This window comes from Nyctibius grandis, chromosome 1 (assembly GCF_013368605.1).
Source record: "Nyctibius grandis isolate bNycGra1 chromosome 1, bNycGra1.pri, whole genome shotgun sequence".
In the NCBI taxonomy this organism is placed as follows: Eukaryota; Metazoa; Chordata; class Aves; order Nyctibiiformes; family Nyctibiidae; genus Nyctibius; species Nyctibius grandis.
Window position 1 is genome coordinate 21,522,868 of NC_090658.1, and position 23,489 is coordinate 21,546,356.

Sequence of the window (23,489 nt, forward strand, 5' to 3'; positions counted from 1 at the left end):
AGTATAAAGCTGGGGGATCACGGGGGTCTCGGCCCGCCTGCTGGTTTTGGGTGCTTCTGCTGCTTCGGGCTGCTTCTGCAGCTTGAGCCTTTGGCCAGTGTCCAAGGAGGACTCTGTCCATTTTCCTGCTGCCCCCAATCCCAATCCGTGCACCCCTGAATCCAGTTCTCGACCGTCGCTGGGCCCAGCCTGGGCCTTCCCGGAGCCTGCCCTGCAGTGCCGGTGGTGACGTGGCTGACATCAGGGGAGCTCGATCTTGGTTTTGTACATATTTGATTCTTCCAATATTATTATTATACCTTTTTTTTCATTATTACAGTTTATTAAAACTGTTTTAACTTTCCAACCCATAAGTCTCGCTCCCTTTTCCCTTTCCCTTTCCCTTCGGGTGGGGGGGGAGGGTTAACAGAGAGCATCTGCCACAGATTTAATAGCTGGCCCAGCTTTAAACCATGACAGATACATATACAAATGCTTCGGACATGCAGATGCAACAAGGGGAGAGACTAATCCTTCACTGTGGATTTTTCTTACTGAGGAACAAAGCTTTGAACCTGTGTCTCCCCAAGATGCGCCCTTAACGTTCAACATGTAAATCCTGCACCTGGGGTACTTACCTGCCCCGAGGACGGTGTTTCACCATCGTCACAGCTCCAGCCAGAGCGCTGTGCAATGCAGAGCTTGGCCAGTCCTCTGAAGTGTGGAAGATGTGAGCGAAGTCTCAGGTCTGTCGCTACCTCTATTCCTTCCCCTATTTTATATTAAAGGCGTCACCACTCCTGCTACCATCAGGTTTTTAATTTAAACTTCCAGAAAGCTGAGGCGAAGACCTAAACCCAGGACAGGATTTCATGCTCCGAGTACCAGTGCCAAACGGACGCCTACCACAGACCACACATGGCCCTCGGAGCCTCTCCTTCCTCTGGGCTCTGGCCATGGCAGCGCCAGCAGGGCCCATTTCTGAGCCACCCAGTTCTCTCCCTACCTCCTGCAGCTGGGTGCTGCACTTGCCTACGTCCTGGAGGTGCAGGTATGTCCTGAACACTGCAGAGACAGTGACACAGAGTAGCACCATACGTCCTGCCCCACGTACTTATTTTAACAATAATCACACGGTAGGAAGCCTGAAACAGCAAGGTATAGGAGTTAAATTTTGCACGCTCCGATACATTGCTGTAGATTTTAATGCGCTGTGAGTTTGAAAGATGAAGTAATTGCTTGATGCTGATTAAGTAGCAGCATCAAGAAATAAAGTTATCAATAATCTGTAGGCAGCTGTTGAATGGCATCTTCCATCTTGTTAACCTTAAGCTACCTTGAAAAATTTTAAAGGAAAAACAATGCATTAAGTATTTTTCTGGGGCTTTGAAATGTGTTTGTGTCCAGGTTTGCTATTTATAGGTCCATTACTGAATGTATACTTTGTCCCTAAATGAGAAGTGCAAAGATAGTGAAAGATAATCTGCCTTCTCAAGAGGGACAGGCCTTTCCCCACAAACCGGGTTTGTTCCTCACGAGTTTATTTCATTTTCCAGAGTTCAACTATCAAAACCCCAGAGGATACATCTCTCAATTTTACTGTCTCCATTTACGTGGTGGCAGGGGAACCACATGTTCTGGGATTAAGAGGTCCAAGGTGCCTCTCAGGTGTATGACAGTGAGTATCAGAAGTCTTATGTCTAACAAGCTTGTGGAATTTTAGCATCATCGTACCTGAACAGCATTAATGACGCCACTTTGTTCTCAAGCACTATTTTTCATCCACAGAAGCAGGACTGTATGTTTATAGCACTTTCATTGACCTACATACATTTTAATATTTTAAATTGGGCTGCATGAAAAGGGATCTATTCAGTTTGGAAGTGTCTGTATACCTTAAATACTGAAATAAAGCAAAAAAAGCAACCCCGACCCAAAAGAGCAGAACCATGCAGTAGTCTAACTGTTCCCCCTCCCTCCTCCCCACAAGCCCCCTAAAAACCCTGCCAAGAAATTACAATCGAATACGTAAGCCCTTTGAAGATCCGAGACATCCTTATCCCTTCCTGGAGCCCCGGAACACGACATGGCCTTTAACTGTCTTTCAGATTTCTCAAGTTAAAGCCCTGCTGATAAAATGCTGCACTGATACCCTCCCACATGAAAGTCAAGCTGTTAGTTCAGATTCAAATGTTCTTATCCCACTCCATAAGTCCAAGGAGCGACTTATACATAACAGGTACATAACAAGGCAGCTGTTGAAGGACTCAGAAACAGGCACTGAGGATTCAGTAGGCAACGTCTTAGAGATTTCCATACCAAGTACGCTCCCCTTGCCAATAAAACCAGCAGTTCTGAAAAAGTCTCTTTCTTGGATCTTCCCATCTTATTCCTGCCAGGAACAGGAGATTTGGAAAGCCAAGCGATGTGTTTGGGTGCAGTTACACCTTTCGCACTCAGATCATGCCCTCGCTGAAGTACTTGGTGTATTTGCTACGGAGAGCATGAGGTGGTTCACAGCTCATCTTCCAACAAGGCAAAGGAAGGAGGTGAGCGGGGTTTGGGAACCTGGGCAATTTCACACTGCTGGCAGTTACTGGAAATAATACCATTTGCAAACTGTCCACATATCGAAACATTAAATTGGCACTTTGTGGTGCCATGTTTCATGGGAGAGTTGACCTAGAATTTGTAACCTCTGTCTGCTTGCAATGCTGTGTTTTATGGAACATTAATAAATCTCTGGTTATACGAAACGCTGAAAACCAGCAACAGTCTGGGGCAAAGTCAGCCGTGTAAACACAGGGCCTGTAAAGCAGGAAGCTAGCCTAAGTACTTAATCTACCGTCTCACAGCATGACCTATATTTTTTCCACTGAACCTTCGGAAAAGGCAAAGGGTTTTGTTTCATGACTAAGTTCATACGTGATCTTGGATTAACATCACGGTTATGTTCCAATAGTGTATTTTCAAGGATAATTGAACATTCATGGACATTTATGGGTAAATTGAGCAGACATGCAACCCCCTCCCGAGGCTGATTTTTGGTGAATTTCTAGAAAAGCTCCTGAACGTCCTTTTCTAAGAAGTGCTAAACCACTGATCCTTTCTGGACAGCGTAGGACCACAGGACCGATGCAGTCCTAATCCTGAATTCACACAATGTAGAAGATGAAGTCAGTACACCTCTAGACTATTTTGCTACCTGCAGTAATTACTGCGCTTTTATAAAGGGCAAACAACAAGTATTTTAGTATGAGAACTGTTCAAGTAAGTTTTAATAGAGTGCACCAGTGAATCAAGATGACTTGCATCAGATTTTGTTTCAATGAACATCAGATAAAAAAGAAAAGGGGCTACAGTTCTTTCTTTCCAAACACCACCCTTTTTCTAAGGCAACAATACACGTCCATTTCCGAACATAACTGTTACAGAGGAAAGCTACATCACAGTACAGTATGTAAAGTCCATCTCGGTCAAGAAGCCATTAGAGAATGGCACATTTACTACACTTACAGCCTTCTAACTTAGGGTTACAGAGTTTACCACAGCTTTTTTTTTTTAATTTTTATTTTTTAAAGTGACAATTTCTTAATGAACTTTCTATTCTTCACAAGAGTGTGCAGATGGGGCCCATATGTTGATATTACAGTAATTACGACATTAAATAACATTGCACAACCAACCTCTATGGTTAATTCAGTACAAAATAACAAGTATTAAAATGTACCAGTACTAGTGGTTTTTACATAGTTTATAATCATTAATTATGAAGGAAAAAAATGTGGGTGTTTTTTTTTTTTTTCTTTTCTGTAGGCAAGTGCCTAATTACAAAGCTGCACATTACAGGCATAATGATGTGGAATAAATACAAGAAATCTGGTAAAATATTAAACACAATCAGGTTACATGGGAACAAACTGTACAACCATGAAAGCATAAATCAACAATTTATCATTATAAACAATGTATGTTTAGCTGTAAAATATTATGTGGAATTGCATGTACTCTTTGGGGGCACATGTTCCAAAAGCCAAGCTAATTCCTGAGGTGGTATTATTAACTTATACAGCTGGTCAACACTTCAGATTATCTTGTGCTATTAAACAGTCCCAATATTAATATATTTCCATAAAATGGAATTTATAGTATTCTGAAGGCAGCAAACAAGTGATATTTTTTACCATGATATTCAAATGAAATAATTACGGTTCTCCATTTTGGTGCTACATTTGTTAACGGGCCATGGGAGTAAGCACTGTAATTTGCAGACAGAACATCACTTATGCTTGGTTTCTGTTCCCCCACAGCTCTGAGCTGGCCGAAGGCAGAATAAAGTTTTTAAACTGTAAGTGCCAACACTGTAAACATGTTTGTATATTTTTTCCCCAACTAAACACTGTCCAATAACAAAGATAAGAGCCAAAGATAAGCAGGAACAGTCTCGTGTAGAACAAAAGCTGATTATTCATCGACTTTTGGTTCAAATTATGAACAATCGTTAAATAATTAAAAATGGTCACGCTACAGTTGTGAAAACTATTTTTGTGCATTTGACTCAGGACACAAGTTTTTTAAAAAACGCATGAGAGGTAAGACTTATAAAACCACCAAAAATGTAAATGATAGGGAAGGACTTCTCCAACTCAAAGCATCAAACATACATTTCTGTGCAGAAATCTAGACAACTATACAAGATCTGAATTTAAGCAGTCATCTTTTTATTATACAACTCTATGAACATAAAATGAACAGAATGCTCTATATACTTACCTGTACATGTGAACATAACTTCTTTAGCTACAGTTATTTAATATAGGTTATACTGGATTTAACTTTACAATTCTGAATAACTATGTATAACCTTATTGCAATAAGGGCAATTTCTACATGGGGAGTTTCACAGGCCAATCACATTAGGCGTAACCAGTACATTCAAAGTGTAGATCATGTATGAATCTTCCCTGATCCCAGAAAATTTAGGTTCTCTTTACAGCTTAAGCTCGTTTGCTATCTTGGATGCAATGTTCTTAAATGCGATAGAAGTCCCAGATATTCTCTTGAAACGAACTCCATTGAGCGACAATCGCGGCAGTTTGCAGACTTCCATCTCCCACTGAACAAGGCTATCTTGTCGTGCATCACCGTGAACACAGAAGAGCAAAAACCTCTCTTTTTGTTCGTAGTCACAGTTATTAGCGTCTAACACTTTCCGAATTTCTCTCATCATATCGTTTGGGTCCATAGAACTAGTGGTCTTCATACTCCACGTGAACCGCAAGGAGCGTGGCTTCGAATCTTTGCTGTCTTCCTTCTCTCTGTCTTTTGGCTCCCCAGAAGCACTCCTGAAAGAAGTGGCATACAGAAGAGTCAAAAATAAAAGCAGTATAGCCAAGAGACAGAAGAGAAATACAGTTCTACAACAGGGGTTTCTAAACTGTGACTGACACACCACTTAGTCACACATAAGCTAATTCAAAGAGCTAGATGGATACTGTTGGAACAGTTGTGCACCATCTCATCCACTCACGTGTGCTTTGGCACAGCACTGGGAGCTGCCACCAGCATTGGTGCAGCTCCCACTGCTAGCACACAAGCAAAGCAAGTTTGGAAACCCCTGCTCTAAAACATTCTGATGACAACATGTGCAATGGCAACTGCAGCAGACACATGTTACTCCATACTGCTCCAAAGAAAGTGGAATCTATGTAAAAGCATGACTGAAGTTCTGCTGATTTCATGATCTGGAACATGCCATACACCAACAAAACTGAAGTTGAGGGACACAATCCTGAAGCATAAATCATACTGTAAAAGCAGCAGAGGAAGAAACCCTACCCTGCGACGTCTTCACTTAATTCCCTCCCCTCTTTTCTGCCTTTCCTCCTTTTGCGTTTATTATGTATTTTTGACCTCTCTCTGTGTAAAGAGATGTTATAATAACATGCTTTATTTTAACTGATGAAGCAGAATTTTGTGCTGTAATGTGGTCGTAAACAGCTTGTTTGTCAACCAGTCGAGTACACAGCCAGCAGCTTTTTCACAGAAGAGTGACATGTAGATACAAAGTATTTTAGTTGGTACAATGACTTGGACAAATTTTCAAGGGAGTAATTTCCAATGAATGTTCTTACTCTGATGCTTCCTTACCAAACAGATTATTTATTCCATTGTAGAAAGCATTTTGAGAAACAGCACTAATTATTTTAAAGTAATTTCACAGCCAACTATTTCTGTTCTTGTCCCAGGTACTTGAGATGCCTGATGACTCCCCATCTGTCGCTGGGGAAAGGTGCTGTTCTCATTTTGATAGTTTATAAACTGTCGCTATTCAGAGAGGAGTCAAAACAAGCATTTTCAATTTAACTGTCAGTGTGATCCCCAGAGAACCACATCAATATTAAGGGATAGAGCATGGCAGGGATAAGATCTCAAATGACTTTTAGCCCAAAACAGACACTGTAGGATGACAAAAAGTAGAGGAAGCTAGAGAATGAAAGCAAGAGCTGAAAGCAACTTCACACTTCATTTGAATATTTGATTAATCTCTTTTCCCTTTCCACAGTCAAGAATTCGACAGCTAATAGACTTTGGATTGAAAAGGGCTAACATAGATAAAATGCATTGTGTATTATACAATGTATCCTGTTAAGAATGTGCTGCTTTTTTTTTTTTAAATAAAAGCTTTCTGTTTTGAAAACTAAGTCAATACTTTCTGTAAGTGACCAGTTTAGAATGCAAACTACAATGCCTGTTCATTAGAGAGCATAAAAATAAAAAGTTATGCACTGTGCTAAGCGCACCAAATTATGCAGAACCAAAGGCTGAAACATGGCAAAAGAGCGGATATGCTGGCAAATGGGCATATGAAGGAATGCTTTATTACTAACAAAGCATCTATAGATTTGTGTACAGCAGTTGCCATACAAATTCAGTATTTAGCAGTCACCACCCTTTTTGTCTGAATGTCACTTCTCTAATTTCTCAGTGCAAAGTGACATTCATTTCTCAGGGACTATAAGGTGTTTACTTCTGGCAAACAGCAGCTTTAGTAATGAACGCAGTATGTAACTATAGCAAAAATTTAATATATATATATATATATACACACACAGACACACACAAAGTATGCTACACTTTCCACTGAAACCAAAAGTAAACACCATTAAATGTTTGTAAGCCAAAACATGATTTTAAGTGCCTAAATGATTGGTTAACTCCTACAGGGGTCTTTACCATTCAAAGGAATATGCTTAAATAAAGTTTTATATTAAATACTTCGCAAAAAAGCAAAAGTGAAGGATAAAGGACCTTGCCAAAACCCCCTCCCCCCAAATAAAAAGCAATTTTGAAATGCAGATTACTTAAGCACTATTCTGTTTTACATCCTGATTAAAAATCTTTAAGAAATCACTTAAACCTTGATGCGAAAGACCTAGGAGCGAAGTATTAATAGTGACTCCTCACCTTGAGGTGTCAGTCCTGCCACTGGCTTCGCCTTCACTTGGATCCCTCAAAACAAAGTTAAGGTTGAGATTCAATGATAAAGGTGAAAAATAAAAGTTAAGAAAACCTACATCTAGAACAATGTTAAATGCTATTGAATAAAAAAAAAAATAAATCATTATAATAATATCAAGCCTAACACTGTTTAATAGTATTTTTTCACAGCTGTAATTTTAATTTCCCTTTACGATACCTTAACTTCTTTCAGCTCTGACATGTAGTTGTTTAATGTTTTTTTTTAAACTGATGGTAAAATTAACAAGTTGTTCTCCACCTACTGCAGACAGAGCAATGGCCACATGTAATTCCAGCAAGCACAGAGGAGCAGTTGATCAAGGTGGTCCAGGGGGGCTCCACTCTGCACCCTTCTGGGCCAGTCCTTTAGACCTCAGTCCTGAAAGCACTTAGTTACATGCCCATGCTTAAGCACACTCAAGTAATTAAAGATAAGACGTGCCTAACATTTGGAGGCCAGTTCAGAAAGGTTACTTCAACATCTGCTTAACTTTAAGCAAATCAGCTGTTACATTGACTTCGGTAAGATTACCGGTGAGCTTGAAGTTAAACACATCTTTTTTATCTTGTTGAATTAGAGCTGTACTTTATCAAGGAATTGTTTTGTGTTATGCCTTTGTAGTCTGAAGCAACTTGAAAAATATCCACAGATTGTATAAGCCACCTAGGTACGTTCCTAGTGCTGCTGTACAAACACTTAAACACTCAATTTCAATTAGATAATTAATTTAATACCTTCAAAACAAATACTTCAGTAACTAACATCAGAGAAATATCATTTGACATAAACCACCGATACAAAATACTTCAATGTCCTATTGATTAAGCATTCTCATTATGCATTTGTTTTATATACTTACCAGAAAAGGCATTTACCTTTGCCAAATATAAAGTCAAAAAAGTCTTTCATGACACCTTCTAATCAAAGTACGCTTTAAACTATTACTTCCTGAACCGTACAGAAGTTCAAAGGCATGCGGTTATGTGATCCAGCTAAAAGAACAACACCCCCGCCATAACCTCCATCCATGCGATCCCAGCTGCTAAAAGTCTCAAACAGTCTGAAGTTTAAAAAAAGAAAAACACAACAAAACACCAACAAAAACCCCACCATCACCAGCAGCAAAACAAACCAACCAAAACCCTGCAAGGCCTTTGCTGCTGGAAGATGTATTTTTAGCAGTATAAAACATAATAGAAAATGGTATAAAAATGTTCTATGGTAAAGAACATTTTAAAAGACATCAATTTACAATGTTAATTCTAAATACACAGTTTACAATATTATTTTAATATTGTAGTTTAACATAATGAAAATATTAATTCTTTATTCTGACTCTTCAAAAAATTTCAAAATACAAACACAGCCTGTGCTCTTGAAATTCGTTAGTTACTTAACAGAAAATACCATTCTTCCCATTTGGAAATCTACACTGACAACACAGTTGACTAACTTTGCTGTAACTTTTTTTTTTCTTTTTAAAACCAGAGAACAGACTCTTTCCCCCCAACTATGTAAGTGCTGGAGATACCAATAATGGAGGATCATTATCCTGTATCTTCAGGTTTCTGAAAAAAGAAAATCATTCACATACTTTTTTTTTTTTTAAGTCATCATAGGAGGCATTACTTAGACACACACTGACACACTATCAGCTCACCAAGTTAAATCAATTTTATGAGGAACATCACTGCATTTCTAGCTTTCTCTCTTCCCTCGTAATATCACCTTACGCGATTCATGATATTTTACTTACAAATTTGCAACTACTAGCTTAAACTAGCTTTGAATTTATCCTTCTTTTACACACAAATGATAGAATTCAGTACCTGACAGCATATTTCTGCAAACAAAACTGAGGTTTTCAAGATATAATTGTAAAACTGACAATAATGCAGTAAGGACACATCCATAAATAGGCTTAAGAATTATAGGTAAATCACTGTTAGAAAGAGGCAAACTGAAAATTAAGTCTTCTTTTGGGAAAGCTATTGTGACTGCTAAGTCAACAGTCACTTGATATTAAACAGTGTATTTGAAAATCTTTCCCAGCACCTCTCCTCACAGTATTATTACTACTAGCATCACCACAGGAATGAATGCAGGTCCAGGATGTGTGAGTTTTCTTCTTTCAGAATCCTGAACTTACATTTGAAGAAGCTAATAACATGATACCAGAGGCTGCATGATACTGAAATATTAATCTTTCCAGACATCCAGACTTCTGCCCACTTCTAAGCTTCTCATTTACTCTCAGATTTTAGAATTCCAGTTCCCTGAAATAATTTGTAAATACCAATTCCCTCTAAGCTCAGCAGTAAAATTGTTGTAAATATAGCCCTTGGACTCAGTTAAAGTAAAATATTGCTAACATTAAATAATGACTCATTTTTAAGTCACTGCTTTCAGTATTTAAGTTCATTTGATTTTAACTTAATTGTAGCATCTTTGTATTTTAGCTGTAAGGCATGAACAAACAAACTTTTTTGAGTAGCATCCTCTTGCTCCTTTAAGATAAAGAAGCAGAATAGCTGGTCAAATGTAGTAGTTACAATATACATGGAGAAGTAAAACAAGGCAGGTTCTGGAAGGAACACACAAAACAAGTAGCATTCTAACTAAATTTACATCTACTTCAGACTTAAACTGGAAATTCTCAATTACTTTGCAATTATGGCCCTAGTTAATATGCTAGGCTTTTTTTTTTTTTCTCTTAAAAATCGAGGTACTAACCTGCGAACAAACTTGGAAGTTATCTTGCTTATTATACCAGTTGATGTCCCTCTTCTAGCGTGTGCAAAAGCACCGGTTTCATGTGATGGTGAGGCGGGCGGTCCATTGTAAGTGGCATTACGCCGCTCCCTTAGCTGCTCACCATGGAAAGTGCTTCGACTTGAACTCCCCCGAGGAAAGCGGGTTCGGTCTGGAGTGGTAGTGCTAATACTATGAGCAGACGGGGAAGCAGCAGGCACTCTTTGAGTTGCACTGCTGGGAAAACAGAAGCATAAATAAAGAAAAAGACTATGCTAGAAACCCTCCTACATGACAACCATTTCTCAAAGATAAGAAAAAAAACCCCGCTCTTGATTCTTTTTTTTTTTTAAAACCTGAATCTGCTACTGATTTGCTTTTATGATTCATACTTAGAAATAATCAAGAGATATTTTCATTGTAAAATCAAATTATCTCAAGTATTAAGAGCAGTTTAAAAAAGTATACACAGATACTAGGATAAAGGAAAAACGTAGAAAAGTCTGTAGTAAGATCTGAAAGTGTTCCCAGCCCTCTTCTGGAAAAATATGTTCCATCAAAACCTTTAACACACAAGCACTCCAAAAACTTAACAAGTATTTCTTAAGAAGTAATCATCTGGCACAAATAAATGTATAAAGCTATTTGGGCAGTTAATAGTAAGAACAAATATACTATGGTGCTTTTAGACAGAAATGAGCCTAGCGATCTACAAAACCAAGAGGTTAACACTTCAGTATTTCATTTGAATTTATGGTGGTTTGTTCTGTATGGCTCTATCAAAATCAGTTAAATTTTTAACTACTTAAATTTTCCAGTAGCTTCCAGAGGGAGGCAGTCAAGGAACTTCTTTAACGGTATGCAAACATGTGATGAACAAAATCAGGCTTAAATCATCTCCAATACCCACACTACTTGTGTAAGCTACTGTTTAGAAACAGAATGCAACATGACCATTTCAAATAGATTACAAACATATTTAAGTATACCATGAACTGAACAACAATGTTTTTAAAGTGCACAGCATCAAAGAAAGAATAATCAATTTATTACCTTGGTCGGTAAGCTTCAGTGCCATCTTTGATGGTTGGCAGTGTAACTTTTATAGGATGGCCAGAGGCAGACATGGACTTTTGATGTCGAGGCCGTGTTGATACAGCAGAAGCTACTGCAGAGCCTGCAGAGGATGTGCTGCTCACAGACATCTCTGTTAGGCTTTTACCACAGCAGCAAGGCAGGAAGGACAGACAAACGGAAAGGGAAAAGAAGAGTTATTGTAAAACCCCACAGAAAACAGCAAAAATAACAATTATTTTTTTATTTTAGAACATAGCAAATGGTATTAAAATAACCAGAAGAATGGGTGACCAGGCTGCCTTAGTCAGCTAAAGTAAATAATACAGAATTCTGAGAAAATTATGTTAATCCATAAATCAAATCACCATATGTGTTAAATTAGGCCTTTTCACTGCTCTCAAGATTAAAGCTTACACACCCATTATTCCAAGTAACAAAGCAAGACTACACAGAGTACATGGAAATATGTACATGGCTATGATCTAGTGGCAATTACAGAGACTTGGTGGGACGCCTCGCATGACTGGAATGTGGTCATGGATGGCTATGTCCTGTTCAGGAAAGACAGGCCGCTAAGGAGAGGTGGTGGAGTTGCTCTTTATGTGAGTGAGCAGCTAGAATGTATTGAGTTCTGTCCAGGGGCAGATCAGGAGCGAGTTGAGAGTTTGTGGGTGCGAATTAAGGGGCAGGCTGGCAGGGGTGATACTGTTGTGGGTGTCTATTACAGGCCACCACATCAGGATGAGGAGGGTGATGAGGCCTCTACAGGCAGCTGAGAGCAGTCTCGCAATTACAGGGCCTGGTTGTCATGGGGGATTTCAACTACCCTGATATTTGCTGGGAGGCCTACTCAGCCAGCCATCCCCAGTCCAGGAGGTTCCTCCAGTGCATTGATGATAACTTTCTGATGCAAATGGTGGATGAGCCAACTAGGAGAGGAGCGCTGCTGGATCTGATCCTCACTAACAAGGAGGGGCTGGTTGAAGAGGTGAAGGTTGAGGGCAGCCTTGGTTGTAGCGACCATGAGATGGTAGAGTTCAGGATCTCATGTGGCAGGAACAGAATAGCTAGCAGAATCACAACCCTGAACTTCAGGAGGGCCAACTTTGGCCTTTTCAAGCAATTGCTAGGGGAAATCCCATGGGACAGGGTACTAGAAGGTAAGGGGGCCCAAGATAGTTGGTTAGCGTTCAAGGACTGCTTCTTCCGAGCTCAAGATCAGAGCATCCCAACAGGTAGGAAGTCAAGGAAGGGTACCAGGAGACCTGCATGGTTGAACAGGGAACTGCTGGGCAAACTCAAGTGGAAGAAGAAGGTGTACAGATCGTGGAAGGAGGGGCTGGCCACTTGGGAGGAACATAAGTCTGTTGTCAGAGGATGTAGGGAGGCAACTAGGAAAGCTAAGGCCTCCTTGGAATTAAACCTTGCAAGAGAGGTCAAGGACAACAGAAAGGGCTTCTTCAAATACATTGCAGGTAAAGCCAACACTAGAGGCAATGTAGGCCCACTGATGAATGAGGTGGGGGTCCTGGAGACAGAGGATAAAAAGAAGGCGGAGTTACTGAATGCCTTCTTTGCCTCTGTCTATACTGTTGGAGGCTGTCCTGAGGAGCCCCGGACCCCTGAGGCCCCAGAAGAAGTCAGGATAGAGGAGGAATCTGTCTTGGTAGATGAGGGCTGGGTCAGGGACCAATTAAGCAACCTGGACGTCCATAAATCCATGGGCCCTGATGGGATGCACCCGCGGGTGCTGAGGGAGCTGGCGGAAGTCATTGCTAGGCCACTCTCCATCATCTTTGCTAAGTCATGGGCAACAGGAGAGGTGCCTGAGGACTGGAGGAAAGCGAATGTCACTCCAGTCTTCAAAAAGGGCAGGAGGGAGGACCCGGGTAACTATAGACCGGTCAGCCTCACCTCCATCCCCGGAAAGGTGATGGAGCAACTTGTTCTTGGTGCTGTCTCTAGGCACATCAAGGATAGGGGGATCATTAGGGGCACTCAGCATGGCTTCACCAACGGGAAGTCTTGCTCAACCAACTTGATAGCCTTTTATGAGGATGTTACCCGGTGGATAGATGATGGTAAAGCTGTGGATGTGGTCTATCTCGATTTCAGTAAAGCGTTTGACACGGTCTCCCACAGCATCCTCGCAGCTAAACTGGGGAAGTGTGGTCTGGATGATCGGGTAGTGAGGTGGATTGTAAACTGGCTGAAGGAAAGAAGCCAGAGAGTAGTGGTCAGCGGGACAGAGTCCAGTTGGAGGTCTGTGTCTAGCGGAGTTCCGCAAGGGTCGGTTCTGGGACCAGTTCTATTCAATATATTCATTAATGACTTGGATGAGGGATTAGAGTGCACTGTCAGCAAGTTCGTTGATGACACAAAACTGGGAGGAGTGGCTGACACACCGGAAGGCTGCGCAGCCATTCAGAGAGACCTGGACAGGCTGGAGAGTTGGGCGGGGAGTAATTTAATGAAATATAACAAGGGCAAGTGTAGAGTCCTGCATCTGGGCAAGAACAACCCCATGTACCAGTACAAGTTGGGGACAGACCTGTTGGAGAGCAGCGTAGGGGAAAGGGACCTGGGGGTCCTAGTGGACAACAGGATGACCAGGAGCCAGCAGTGTGCCCTTGTGGCCAAGAAGGCCAATGGCATCCTGGGGTGTATTAGAAGGGGTGTGGTCAGCAGGTCAAGAGAGGTTCTCCTCCCCCTCTACTCTGCCCTGGTGAGGCTGCATCTGGAGTATTGTGTCCAGTTCTGGGCCCCTCAGTTCAAGAAGGACAGGGAACTGCTAGAGAGAGTCCAGCGCAGAGCCACGAAGATGATTAAGGGAGTGGAACATCTCCCTTATGAGGAGAGGCTGAGGGAGCTGGGTCTCTTTAGCTTGGAGAAGAGGAGACTGAGGGGTGACCTCATTAATGTTTATAAATATGTAAAGGGCAAGTGTCAAGAGGATGGAGCCAGGCTCTTCTCAGTGACATCCCTTGACAGGACAAGGGGCAATGGGTGCAAGCTGGAGCACAGGAGGTTCCACTTAAATTTGAGGAAAAACTTCTTTACTGTAAGGGTGACTGAACACTGGAACAGGCTGCCCAGAGAGGTTGTGGAGTCTCCTTCTCTGGAGACATTCAAAACCCGCCTGGACGCGTTCCTGTGTGATATGGTCTAGGCAATCCTGCCCCGGCAGGGGGATTGGACTAGATGATCTTTCGAGGTCCCTTCCAATCCCTAACATTCTGTGATTCTGTGATTCTGTGAAATAGTAAAAAATACTGAAAAAGAAATTCGCAAAAGAAGTAGATTGATTAATTAGACTCTCTTTTTGCGAAGTGAATACGCTTATTTTCAGTTAACACTCAAAAGACACCTACAACTTGAAACATTTGGAACTGCTGCCACTTTATCACTTGGAAGTGACTGTTTTTAAAGGACCAAGTTGCACCTCTCCTCTGGACTATCCAGCCACTGCTAGGCTGAGCCAACCCTTTCAAAATATTGTTCCTTCTACTGGTATGTTTATTTCTGCTTTGCCTAAGTGGCGAGGAAGGGATGGAAGTAGTGGCAAAACTATTGTGTTATTAGTTTTTAAAACCAAAGTCAAATGACTTAAGCCAAATTACAGCTTTGCCTCTACAAGCATAAATGAAATTGCATTAATAATATATTAGCAACAACAGACCCAAAGCTAAATAATATCTGTAGCAAAGAGGTAAAGATTTTGCATGAATAATCCAATGACACAAGACGTTCAGCTACATCAAATCCAAATTCAACTGCAACACAATGTATTGTAGGAAAGGCAAACATACAACTTAAAAGAAAATTATTCTTCATTTTTCAGAATATACTCAAAGAGCTGAGCATATTCATTGCACTGATGAAAGGAATAGGTACTAAGAGTTGTCTATCTTTTCAATACTATAGAAAAAAATTAAACTGTAAAATGAAAAACTTGGAAATAAAATCCCTACTCATTATAGTGTTTTTGGTATTACATCTGTTGAAAGAAAAACTTTATCAATCTTTGTGAGATCAGAAAAACTATTTTAGTATGTATGTTTTATACATATAAATCTAAATCTAAAAAATGTATGTTATCTTCTTTCTTTTTAAAAAAGGATCGTTACAAACTTTGTTAAAATACTTTAAACTATACACAAAAATTTGGAAAGATACTTTCGAAAACACCCATCGGATGATTTGAAATTCATTATTGAAAATTAGTTTTCTGCTTTTTAACGTACCTCCTTAAAGCAATTTGAATAGCTGTACTTTACATGTTCCATAGCTCATCACTTTAATATAGATCAACAGCCCTATACCTTTCCTTTTTCCAAAATGAAATGCATCATTAAAAAAAGTCAAACACTGAGACAGAAAACAAAACCAAACTAGTTTACTAGATTATGTTATTTCATGCTAGGGATTTTTTTGGTTCATTTTACCTTAACTTTTTTATTTAAAAATCTTTAAAAAAATCAGAGTAGGACCTATTGCTTTAAACTAAAAAAAAAAAAAAAAAAATCCAGTTTTGATTACTCTGCATTAAAGACAATGTTTTATTTTTCAGTCAGGTGCAGAGGTTCACTAACACCGCAGATGAACAAAGAATGTATTTTTAGAAAAGTAATTGTGGCAGTGTTAAATGCAATACTATTAAACAAAACATACTAAACTGAGTGTAATTACCATCCTGCATACAGATACAAATCGGTTACCATCACCACTAAAATATTATTTAGGCCAAAAAATGATACTGAAAAGGGTCGAAGAGTCTTAACAATTTCAACTTTTTGAGTGGTTACTAGGAGAAATGAAAAAGGATCAGGCTACACTGCTAGGGCAATCCCTCTGAAGTTCTCCACAGCAGAATTGCCTACTTAAGTTGTGAGCATAGTTACTTTACTCTGTGTTGGAAGACAACCCTTGGTAATAAATATGATTCCATAAAAAGAGGCAAAAGCAGATCTACACATTTAGTTACAAATTTCATCACAAACATAGAAACTGCCATGGAAGACAAGATGAAAACATAGTTGGACTTTATGTATTTCACCCCATGCTTCATAATGGTGTTGATTAATTGCATAACCTGCTTCTTTTATGCCACAGTTCTTTTACCCAAGTTAGTAAGCAAGAAAAGTTGAAGAATACCTGTTATCCTTTCCATTTTGTATTGCAGAATAGCGATCTGAAGAACGTTCACAAACATAAGTGTTCCTCCTTGTCATTCCACTACCAGAAAATACATTATTCTAGAAGAAAATTAAGACTAAAATTAAATTCTTTCATCTACTATATACTATGTTGTACAAAAATGTTAGCATTGGAAGCAAATCAAAATAGAGTTTCAGCCATTTATGTAAATTCTTAATGTCTTCAAATGTACTAGGTTAATCTGTTGCCACAAATCATTTGTATCATCAGCTATTTTTTCCAATAGCTCATTCCCCATCTCATTACTGTACCATTGAGAGTATGCCAAAAGAAAACGTAAGGAAATTTAATTTTGCTGACACGTGCTTTCCTAAGCATTATTGTCCAATTCCCACATACTGTGTTACTGAATTACTTGTCTCTGGGATCAAAGGAACTAACTGGAATACCAGAGAACACATCTGTCTGTCTGGCTGAATGGCTCCCCCGTGCAGATTAAGTTGCCAAGTAGAGCTCCAGCCTTACAGTTTGCTGCCCCTTGTCAAAAGAGTTTTCAAGAGCAAAATGAAAAGATTATCGATCTGTGTCAGTCAACCCACAAATTATGATGCAGATAACATGGCAAATAGGTCTTATAGGAACGAGTACCGATGGGACTTTGTTTCTGTTACTAATTTCAGTTTGCACACACTTCATAGAATACCTACATTCTCTTCCTTCCCCTGCCATGCACAGATTAGCTGCTGAAGACCTACTTTCAGTACATCACGTACAATTCTCAGTTTTTAATACAGTACAACATATTGAATTTGGGGTGGGAGAGGTTTGCAAAGTGGTAACATTACATGCTGATGCATGCTGGCAGAAGATTTCAAATACACTGAACTCGGGTACTGCAGGACATCGCGAACTCTGCAAGAGTTACTGTGTGTTTAGGTCTCCCCCATTGACCGCTTTTCGGCATTAGCATCACCCCGCAGAGACTACCGAATAAACTGTTTCAAAGCCAATTCGTAAGGAAGATTAACAACTGCAGTAACTGTTTTAGAAATTAAACTCTCATAAGTTAAACTAGTACGACTGAAGATGATAAATATGTTTTTAAGAAACCCTGCCTTGCCTAACATCATGTTATCCTCAAAGTTACACAAAAGTATTTTAAAGTTATCCACGTTAAATTAGCTATGTTCATTTTAAATGTTTGTATTTTAAAAAACAAATTCACTTTTTTTCTCTGTAAGCTGTTGCAATATCAGACTCTCTAACTACTGTTGCAATATCAGACACCACTATTCCTTAATCGTGCCTATTGCAAAGTCCCCAAAAAGAGTAATAGCTAAAAATGTACAACTACTGAAGCTGCCATTAGCAGGTAAATCAATTTCTCATTCTTCATAGCAAAGACACTCCATTTCATTAGTTCTCAGAAAGCAGAGAAATGCTTTTGACGTATCAGCTTGTACCCTACATGACTGCAATCAGCTGCGGGGCAATATAGTTTTGGGAAAGCTCAGATATGAAATCTGATCTTAGAAGACTCAAAGTTCCTGCATACAATCCACACAGCCATGATTTCAAATACTTTGTTGGGCGAAAAAACTCTATTTAAATTTTGAAAAAAATGTTTACAGCATCTGTGGATGTATTGCAGATACAGCCTGCAGAACATTAAGAGTTAAATGAACTTGAGCATTTATTTTGTTTAAAGAGAATTCTAGCAGAAATCCATATCAACTTCCCAGAATATCCAAGATAGGAGCCAGCACATAGAATCCCAAAGGACAAATGAGAATTCCTGCTGCCCGTCTACTGTACTAAAAGATGGCCAGCATTTTTGTATTTAATACAGTGTCTCTTAAATAGCAAAAAGTATACTTGACTCTTAAATTATGATTCATGCGTATGTATTTTTTTCCCCTTCACATCAACTCATGCTCCTAAGCAGGTGTTTAAACACTATGCAATATTTTTTTCATTGTGTATCCTAAACACCGATACTACTGTACATGATCTTCCAGAAGGCAAAGCAGATGCTTTCACATTAGGAGAGACAGACTCTCTGATTTGGAACAAAAATGTCTGAGGCAGTAATATGATAGCGGTTTACAAAACTACAAATGATTATTGTAACAGAAGAACTACCAAATTAATAATTTCTTAATACAAGAACCAGGTTGTAACTCATAATATCAACAGGCACACACACCAGGGAACAAAGGGATTGTTCCCCCTCACCTCACCCCATTTCTGAAGTCCAAAATGAAGCAGTTTCAGAAAGCTAAACAGACAAATTTACAAAGAACAAGTTCATGAGGAATATAAAGTAGGATTATTCAGATGAAATCTCTGATTCAGGAAGTCCCTTGACTTCCTTGTAAATACACAAGCATTAGAAACCAGAAAAAGAGCACTCCATATTGGCTCTGTTCTTACGTTCTTTCCCTAAATATCTACTATTTGTCTTGACAGATCTTCGGTTTGCCCAAGTCCAGACATTCCTGTGCTTACTGTTATGTTAGTGTCAGAAAAAGTCAAGTTGTGGGGGGAAGGGAAAGGTTTATTTTAAAAGACATCCACTGTAGCCTATTTCTGTCTGCCAGTAAAAGTTACCAGAAATAGACTTAGTGGCTTATTCAGTAACCATTATGTCTATAGTAACCTTATGCTGCAGATTTTGTTTAAATAGGGAAAAATAAATATGAAGCCAAAAGCGCACACACTCACACTGGGAACTGTAGTTGATTTCTTTCTTTCTGGACCCACAAGTGGACTTGCAGCCATCTCTCCTTTGGATCCCACTGTAGTGCTGCTAAGTTTCCGTGAAACATCTTTGTCCCAGTCTTCTTTCTGTTCGCTTTCCACACTATTTGCCTGAGCTCTTTTTGTGTATGACACAGCAGGAGGAATTGAAGGACCAACTGCCAAATAAAAACAGTATTAATAAACACCTACAAATAATCACTGCATTTTTCTTGGCCAAAATAGTCTAAATATAATTCCCCAAGTCAAAAAAAAGCACCTGAACAACTATGACTGAAAACTCAGCACATATGCCAACCTATTAAATTGAGCTTTTACAGCCTACATTCCTTTTACGCACTCTCTCTTCATTACCAATTTGCAGTATAGAATTAGTTCCCATTTCATATCAATATATAAAACCTAGAAGAGTATTTTACAGAATCACAGAATGTTAGGGATTGGAAGGGACCTCAAAAGATCATCTGGTCCAATCCCCCTGCCAGAGCAGGATTGCCTAGACCATATCACACAGGAAAGCGTCCAGGCGGGTTTTGAATGTCTCCAGAGAAGGAGACTCCACAACCTCTCTGGGCAGCCTGTTCCAGTGTTCGGTCACCCTCACCGTAAAGAAGTTTTTCCTCATATTTAAGTGGAACCTCCTGTGCTCCAGCTTGCACCCATTGCCCCTTGTCCTGTCAAGAGATGTCACTGAGAAGAGCCTGGCTCCATCCTCATGACACTTGCCCTTTACATATTTATAAACATTAATGAGGTCACCCCTCAGTCTCCTCTTCTCTAAGCTAAAGAGACCCAGCTCCCTTAGCCTCTCCTCATAAGGGAGATGTTCCACTCCCTTAATCATCTTCGTGGCTCTGCGCTGGACTCTCTCTAGCAGTTCCCTGTCCTTCTTGAACTGAGGGGCCCAGAACTGGACACAATATTCCAGATGCGGCCTCACCAGGGCAGAGTAGAGGGGGAGGAGAACCTCTCTCGACCTGCTGACCACACCCCTTCTAATACACCCCAGGATGCCATTGGCCTTCTTGGCCACAAGGGCACACTGCTGGCTCATGGTCATCCTGTTGTCCACTAGGACCCCCAGGTCCCTTTCCCCTACGCTGCTCTCCAACAGGTCTGTCCCCAACTTGTACTGGTACATGGGGTTGTTCTTGCCCAGATGCAGGACTCTACACTTGCCCTTGTTATATTTCATTAAATTACTCCCCGCCCAACTCTCCAGCCTGTCCAGGTCTCTCTGAATGGCTGCGCAGCCTTCCGGTGTGTCAGCCACTCCTCCCAGTTTTGTGTCATCAGCGAACTTGCTGACAGTGCACTCTAATCCCTCATCCAAGTCATTAATGAATATATTGAATAGTACTGGTCCCAGTACCGACCCTTGAGGGACTCCGCTAGACACAGACCTCCAACTGGACTCTCTCCCATTGACCACCACTCTCTGGCTTCTTTCCTTCAGCCAGTTCACAATCCACCTCACTACCCGATCATCCAGACCACACTTCCTCAGTTTAGCTGCGAGGATGCTGTGGGAGACTGTGTCAAACGCTTTACTGAAATCAAGATAGACCACATCCACAGCTTTACCATCATCTGTCCACTGGGTTACGTCCTCATAAAAGGCTATCAAGTTGGTTGAGCATGACTTCCCGTTGGTGAAGCCATGCTGAGTGCCCCTAATGATCCCCCTATCCTTGATGTGCCTAGAGACAGCACCAAGGACAAGTTGTTCCATCACCTTTCCGGGGATGGAGGTGAGGCTGACCCGTCTATAGTTACCCGGGTCCTCCTTCTTGCCCTTTTTGAAGACTGGAGTGACATTCGCTTTCCTCCAGTCCTCAGGCACCTCTCCCGTTGCCCATGACTTAGCAAAGATGATGGAGAGTGGCCTAGCAATGACTTCCGCCAGCTCCCTCAGCACCCGCGGGTGCATCCCATCAGGGCCCATGGATTTATGGACGTCCAGGTTGCTTAATTGGTCCCTGACCCAGCCCTCATCTACCAAGACAGATTCCTTCTCTATCCTGACTTCTTCTGTGGCCTCAGAGGTCCGGGGCTCCTCAGGACAGCCTCCAGCAGTATAGACAGAGGCAAAGAAGGCATTCAGTAACTCCGCCTTCTTTTTATCCTCTTCTTTTATTCTCATTTTAAACTTGTGCAGTATTATGAAAAAGAAATTTGAGGATACTTTTCAAATTATTTTTTTTAGTACTTTTTGCCACATATCTTTTCCTCTAAGCACTATGAAAGATCTTTTTTCCCCTGAAAACCCTAAAAGTACTTTGTTTAAAAGAATGTTTATACTTGGAAAAATTAAAGTTCTTTCCTCTTCATAATTCTTTAAAATGCTTTTTTGGGGCAAATCCTCTATCAGTAGAATTTTACATTCCCTTGAAATAAAGTTACATCAGCTGATGATCTTCACAATATTGGTTACTTTTTTGGAAAAAAAACCACCACCACACTAACACAGAGGGAGATAGCATTGGGAAAAAAATAGAAAGAACAATGTAAATTAGGTAGAAATATTTGTAGTCATCTGATAGTTGTCTTTGAGAAAAAAAAAATCACCTTTCATTTCATGTTTTAAATATGCACTCCTTTTTGATGTAACCACTTTCACCTGAAAATGTTTCCTGAATACTTGGTAAAATCGTTGTCTCTGGAAAACAAACAATTTGGCCCCAACTCCAAATATACTGATAAACATAATGCTTTGCAGCCTTTGAGTTTATCCAGAACAATATTTTGCCATTATTTCCTAAACAGGAAACATCCTCAAGCTCTTATTTAGTGAGTCAACCAAGTAACAAGTCCAAAAAATTAAATCTGAAAATTATATTGACCCACATTTACCATAGAAGCATTTATAGAAATAAAAGCATCACAGCAGAGCACGATGAAATACAGAACAAATGCACAGAGTGGTGGACCTGCCAGGTTCACAAAACACTGCACATTCAGACTTAAATTGTATATGTTACTTTACTTGTTGGAATGTCATCCCCACCATGATCACTGAAGCGCCGTTGTTTCTGATTAGTTGATATACTCCGTTGGACCTTCAGGTGAGCAGGAGACTGCACAGAACTGTTGTTGAGGTCACTGCTAGGACGAGACCTTTGACCCAAGTTGCTGCTGGACAAGGACTCGCCTCCTTCAAACTACAAGAAAAAGAGTTTTTCAAAGCATGAACAAATTTCAATATTACTAGTAGTTTTATGGCATAATAAAGTGAAGCGTTCCAATCAAAGGCTTTTTTTTTAATTTAAAATTGTATCCAGAGTTTAATTTTCTTCAACATAAATTTTATCACTTCATCTGTGTTTAACGTGCTTTAAAATCACACAGCTAGAGCTAAGAAGCTAATGAATGTTCAAAATAAAATTAGAAGGATCTTGACAGTAACAAAAACTGTGCTATTTTAAAACCTAAGCAACAGAATGGCTCCCCCTGCCTTTTTTTTTTTTAAGCTTGAAGAGCACTTATAGTTTCAGAACATTTCAAAATGCATTGAATTGAGTCAGAAGGGCTAAAAAAGCAAGTACTACTGATTCAAGGATTCTTTATGGCCTTCAATACATCTTTATAAGGTATTTAACTCAGCCACTGGTTTGTCGATATCTAAGAAGCATAAGTTTTAAGTAAGAGCAGTGGAAAAGACAAATATCCTCTCTCAAGAAGTCTGAGTCAAAATCATTTTAGACAGATTCCCTCCATGCTCTGCCATCACAAGGGGATTCTAGTTCAGAGATGCTGTGGGAAAATGCACTCAAGGATGCACATATCAGATCTACGCTGTCTTAGAAATGAAGGAAGGCCAATGAAGCAGCAGGAGAAAAATGCCTTCAAAAAGAAAGCCTTGGTTGTTCTCAGCTTGATTTCTTGAAAGTCCCAAAAGATCTACAGATCCCTGTAGTTCCAAAACAGTCAAAAGATTTTCTAACACAAATTTATTAATGACTATGACGCAATTATTTATTAAATAATAAAATATACTATAATATAGTATACAAATAAGAAAAAATGAGTACATTTGTGAGAAAAAGGATGTCACACGTTAGTAGTTAGAAGAATAATTGACCTAGTCAAATTAACTATTTCAGATTTTAACTGTCCACACATGACAGGAAGAAGACTCAGCACCTAAAAGTCATGCCACTTCAGATTAACAGCTAGCTTTTTAAAAAAGCAATTCAACATATTTACAAGCAAATATGAAGATACTATATTCAATTTATTTCTT

At 39.8% G+C, this 23,489-nt stretch overlaps 1 protein-coding gene across 6 annotated transcripts in view; it reads right to left on the minus strand.

Annotated features, from left to right (window-relative positions):
* Positions 1-3,227: 3,227 nt before the first annotated feature.
* Positions 3,228-23,489, minus strand: part of MARK1 (microtubule affinity regulating kinase 1) — a 63,969-nt gene continuing 43,707 nt past the window's right edge. For 2 of the 6 annotated variants that reach the window (XM_068425188.1, XM_068425228.1), the window contains 7 exons: positions 22,254-22,407; positions 19,211-19,404; positions 16,484-16,584; positions 11,306-11,467; positions 10,235-10,489; positions 7,447-7,491; positions 3,228-5,324 (listed from right to left, as the gene is read on the minus strand). In XM_068425188.1, the coding sequence (XP_068281289.1) occupies positions 4,970-5,324; positions 7,447-7,491; positions 10,235-10,489; positions 11,306-11,467; positions 16,484-16,584; positions 19,211-19,404; positions 22,254-22,407 (1,266 nt within the window). In that variant the 3' untranslated portion in view covers positions 3,228-4,969. The remainder of the gene's footprint in view (positions 5,325-7,446; positions 7,492-10,234; positions 10,490-11,305; positions 11,468-16,483; positions 16,585-19,210; positions 19,405-22,253; positions 22,408-23,489) is intronic. The other 4 variants (XM_068425204.1, XM_068425197.1, XM_068425220.1 and 1 more) reach the window with 4 other exon arrangements.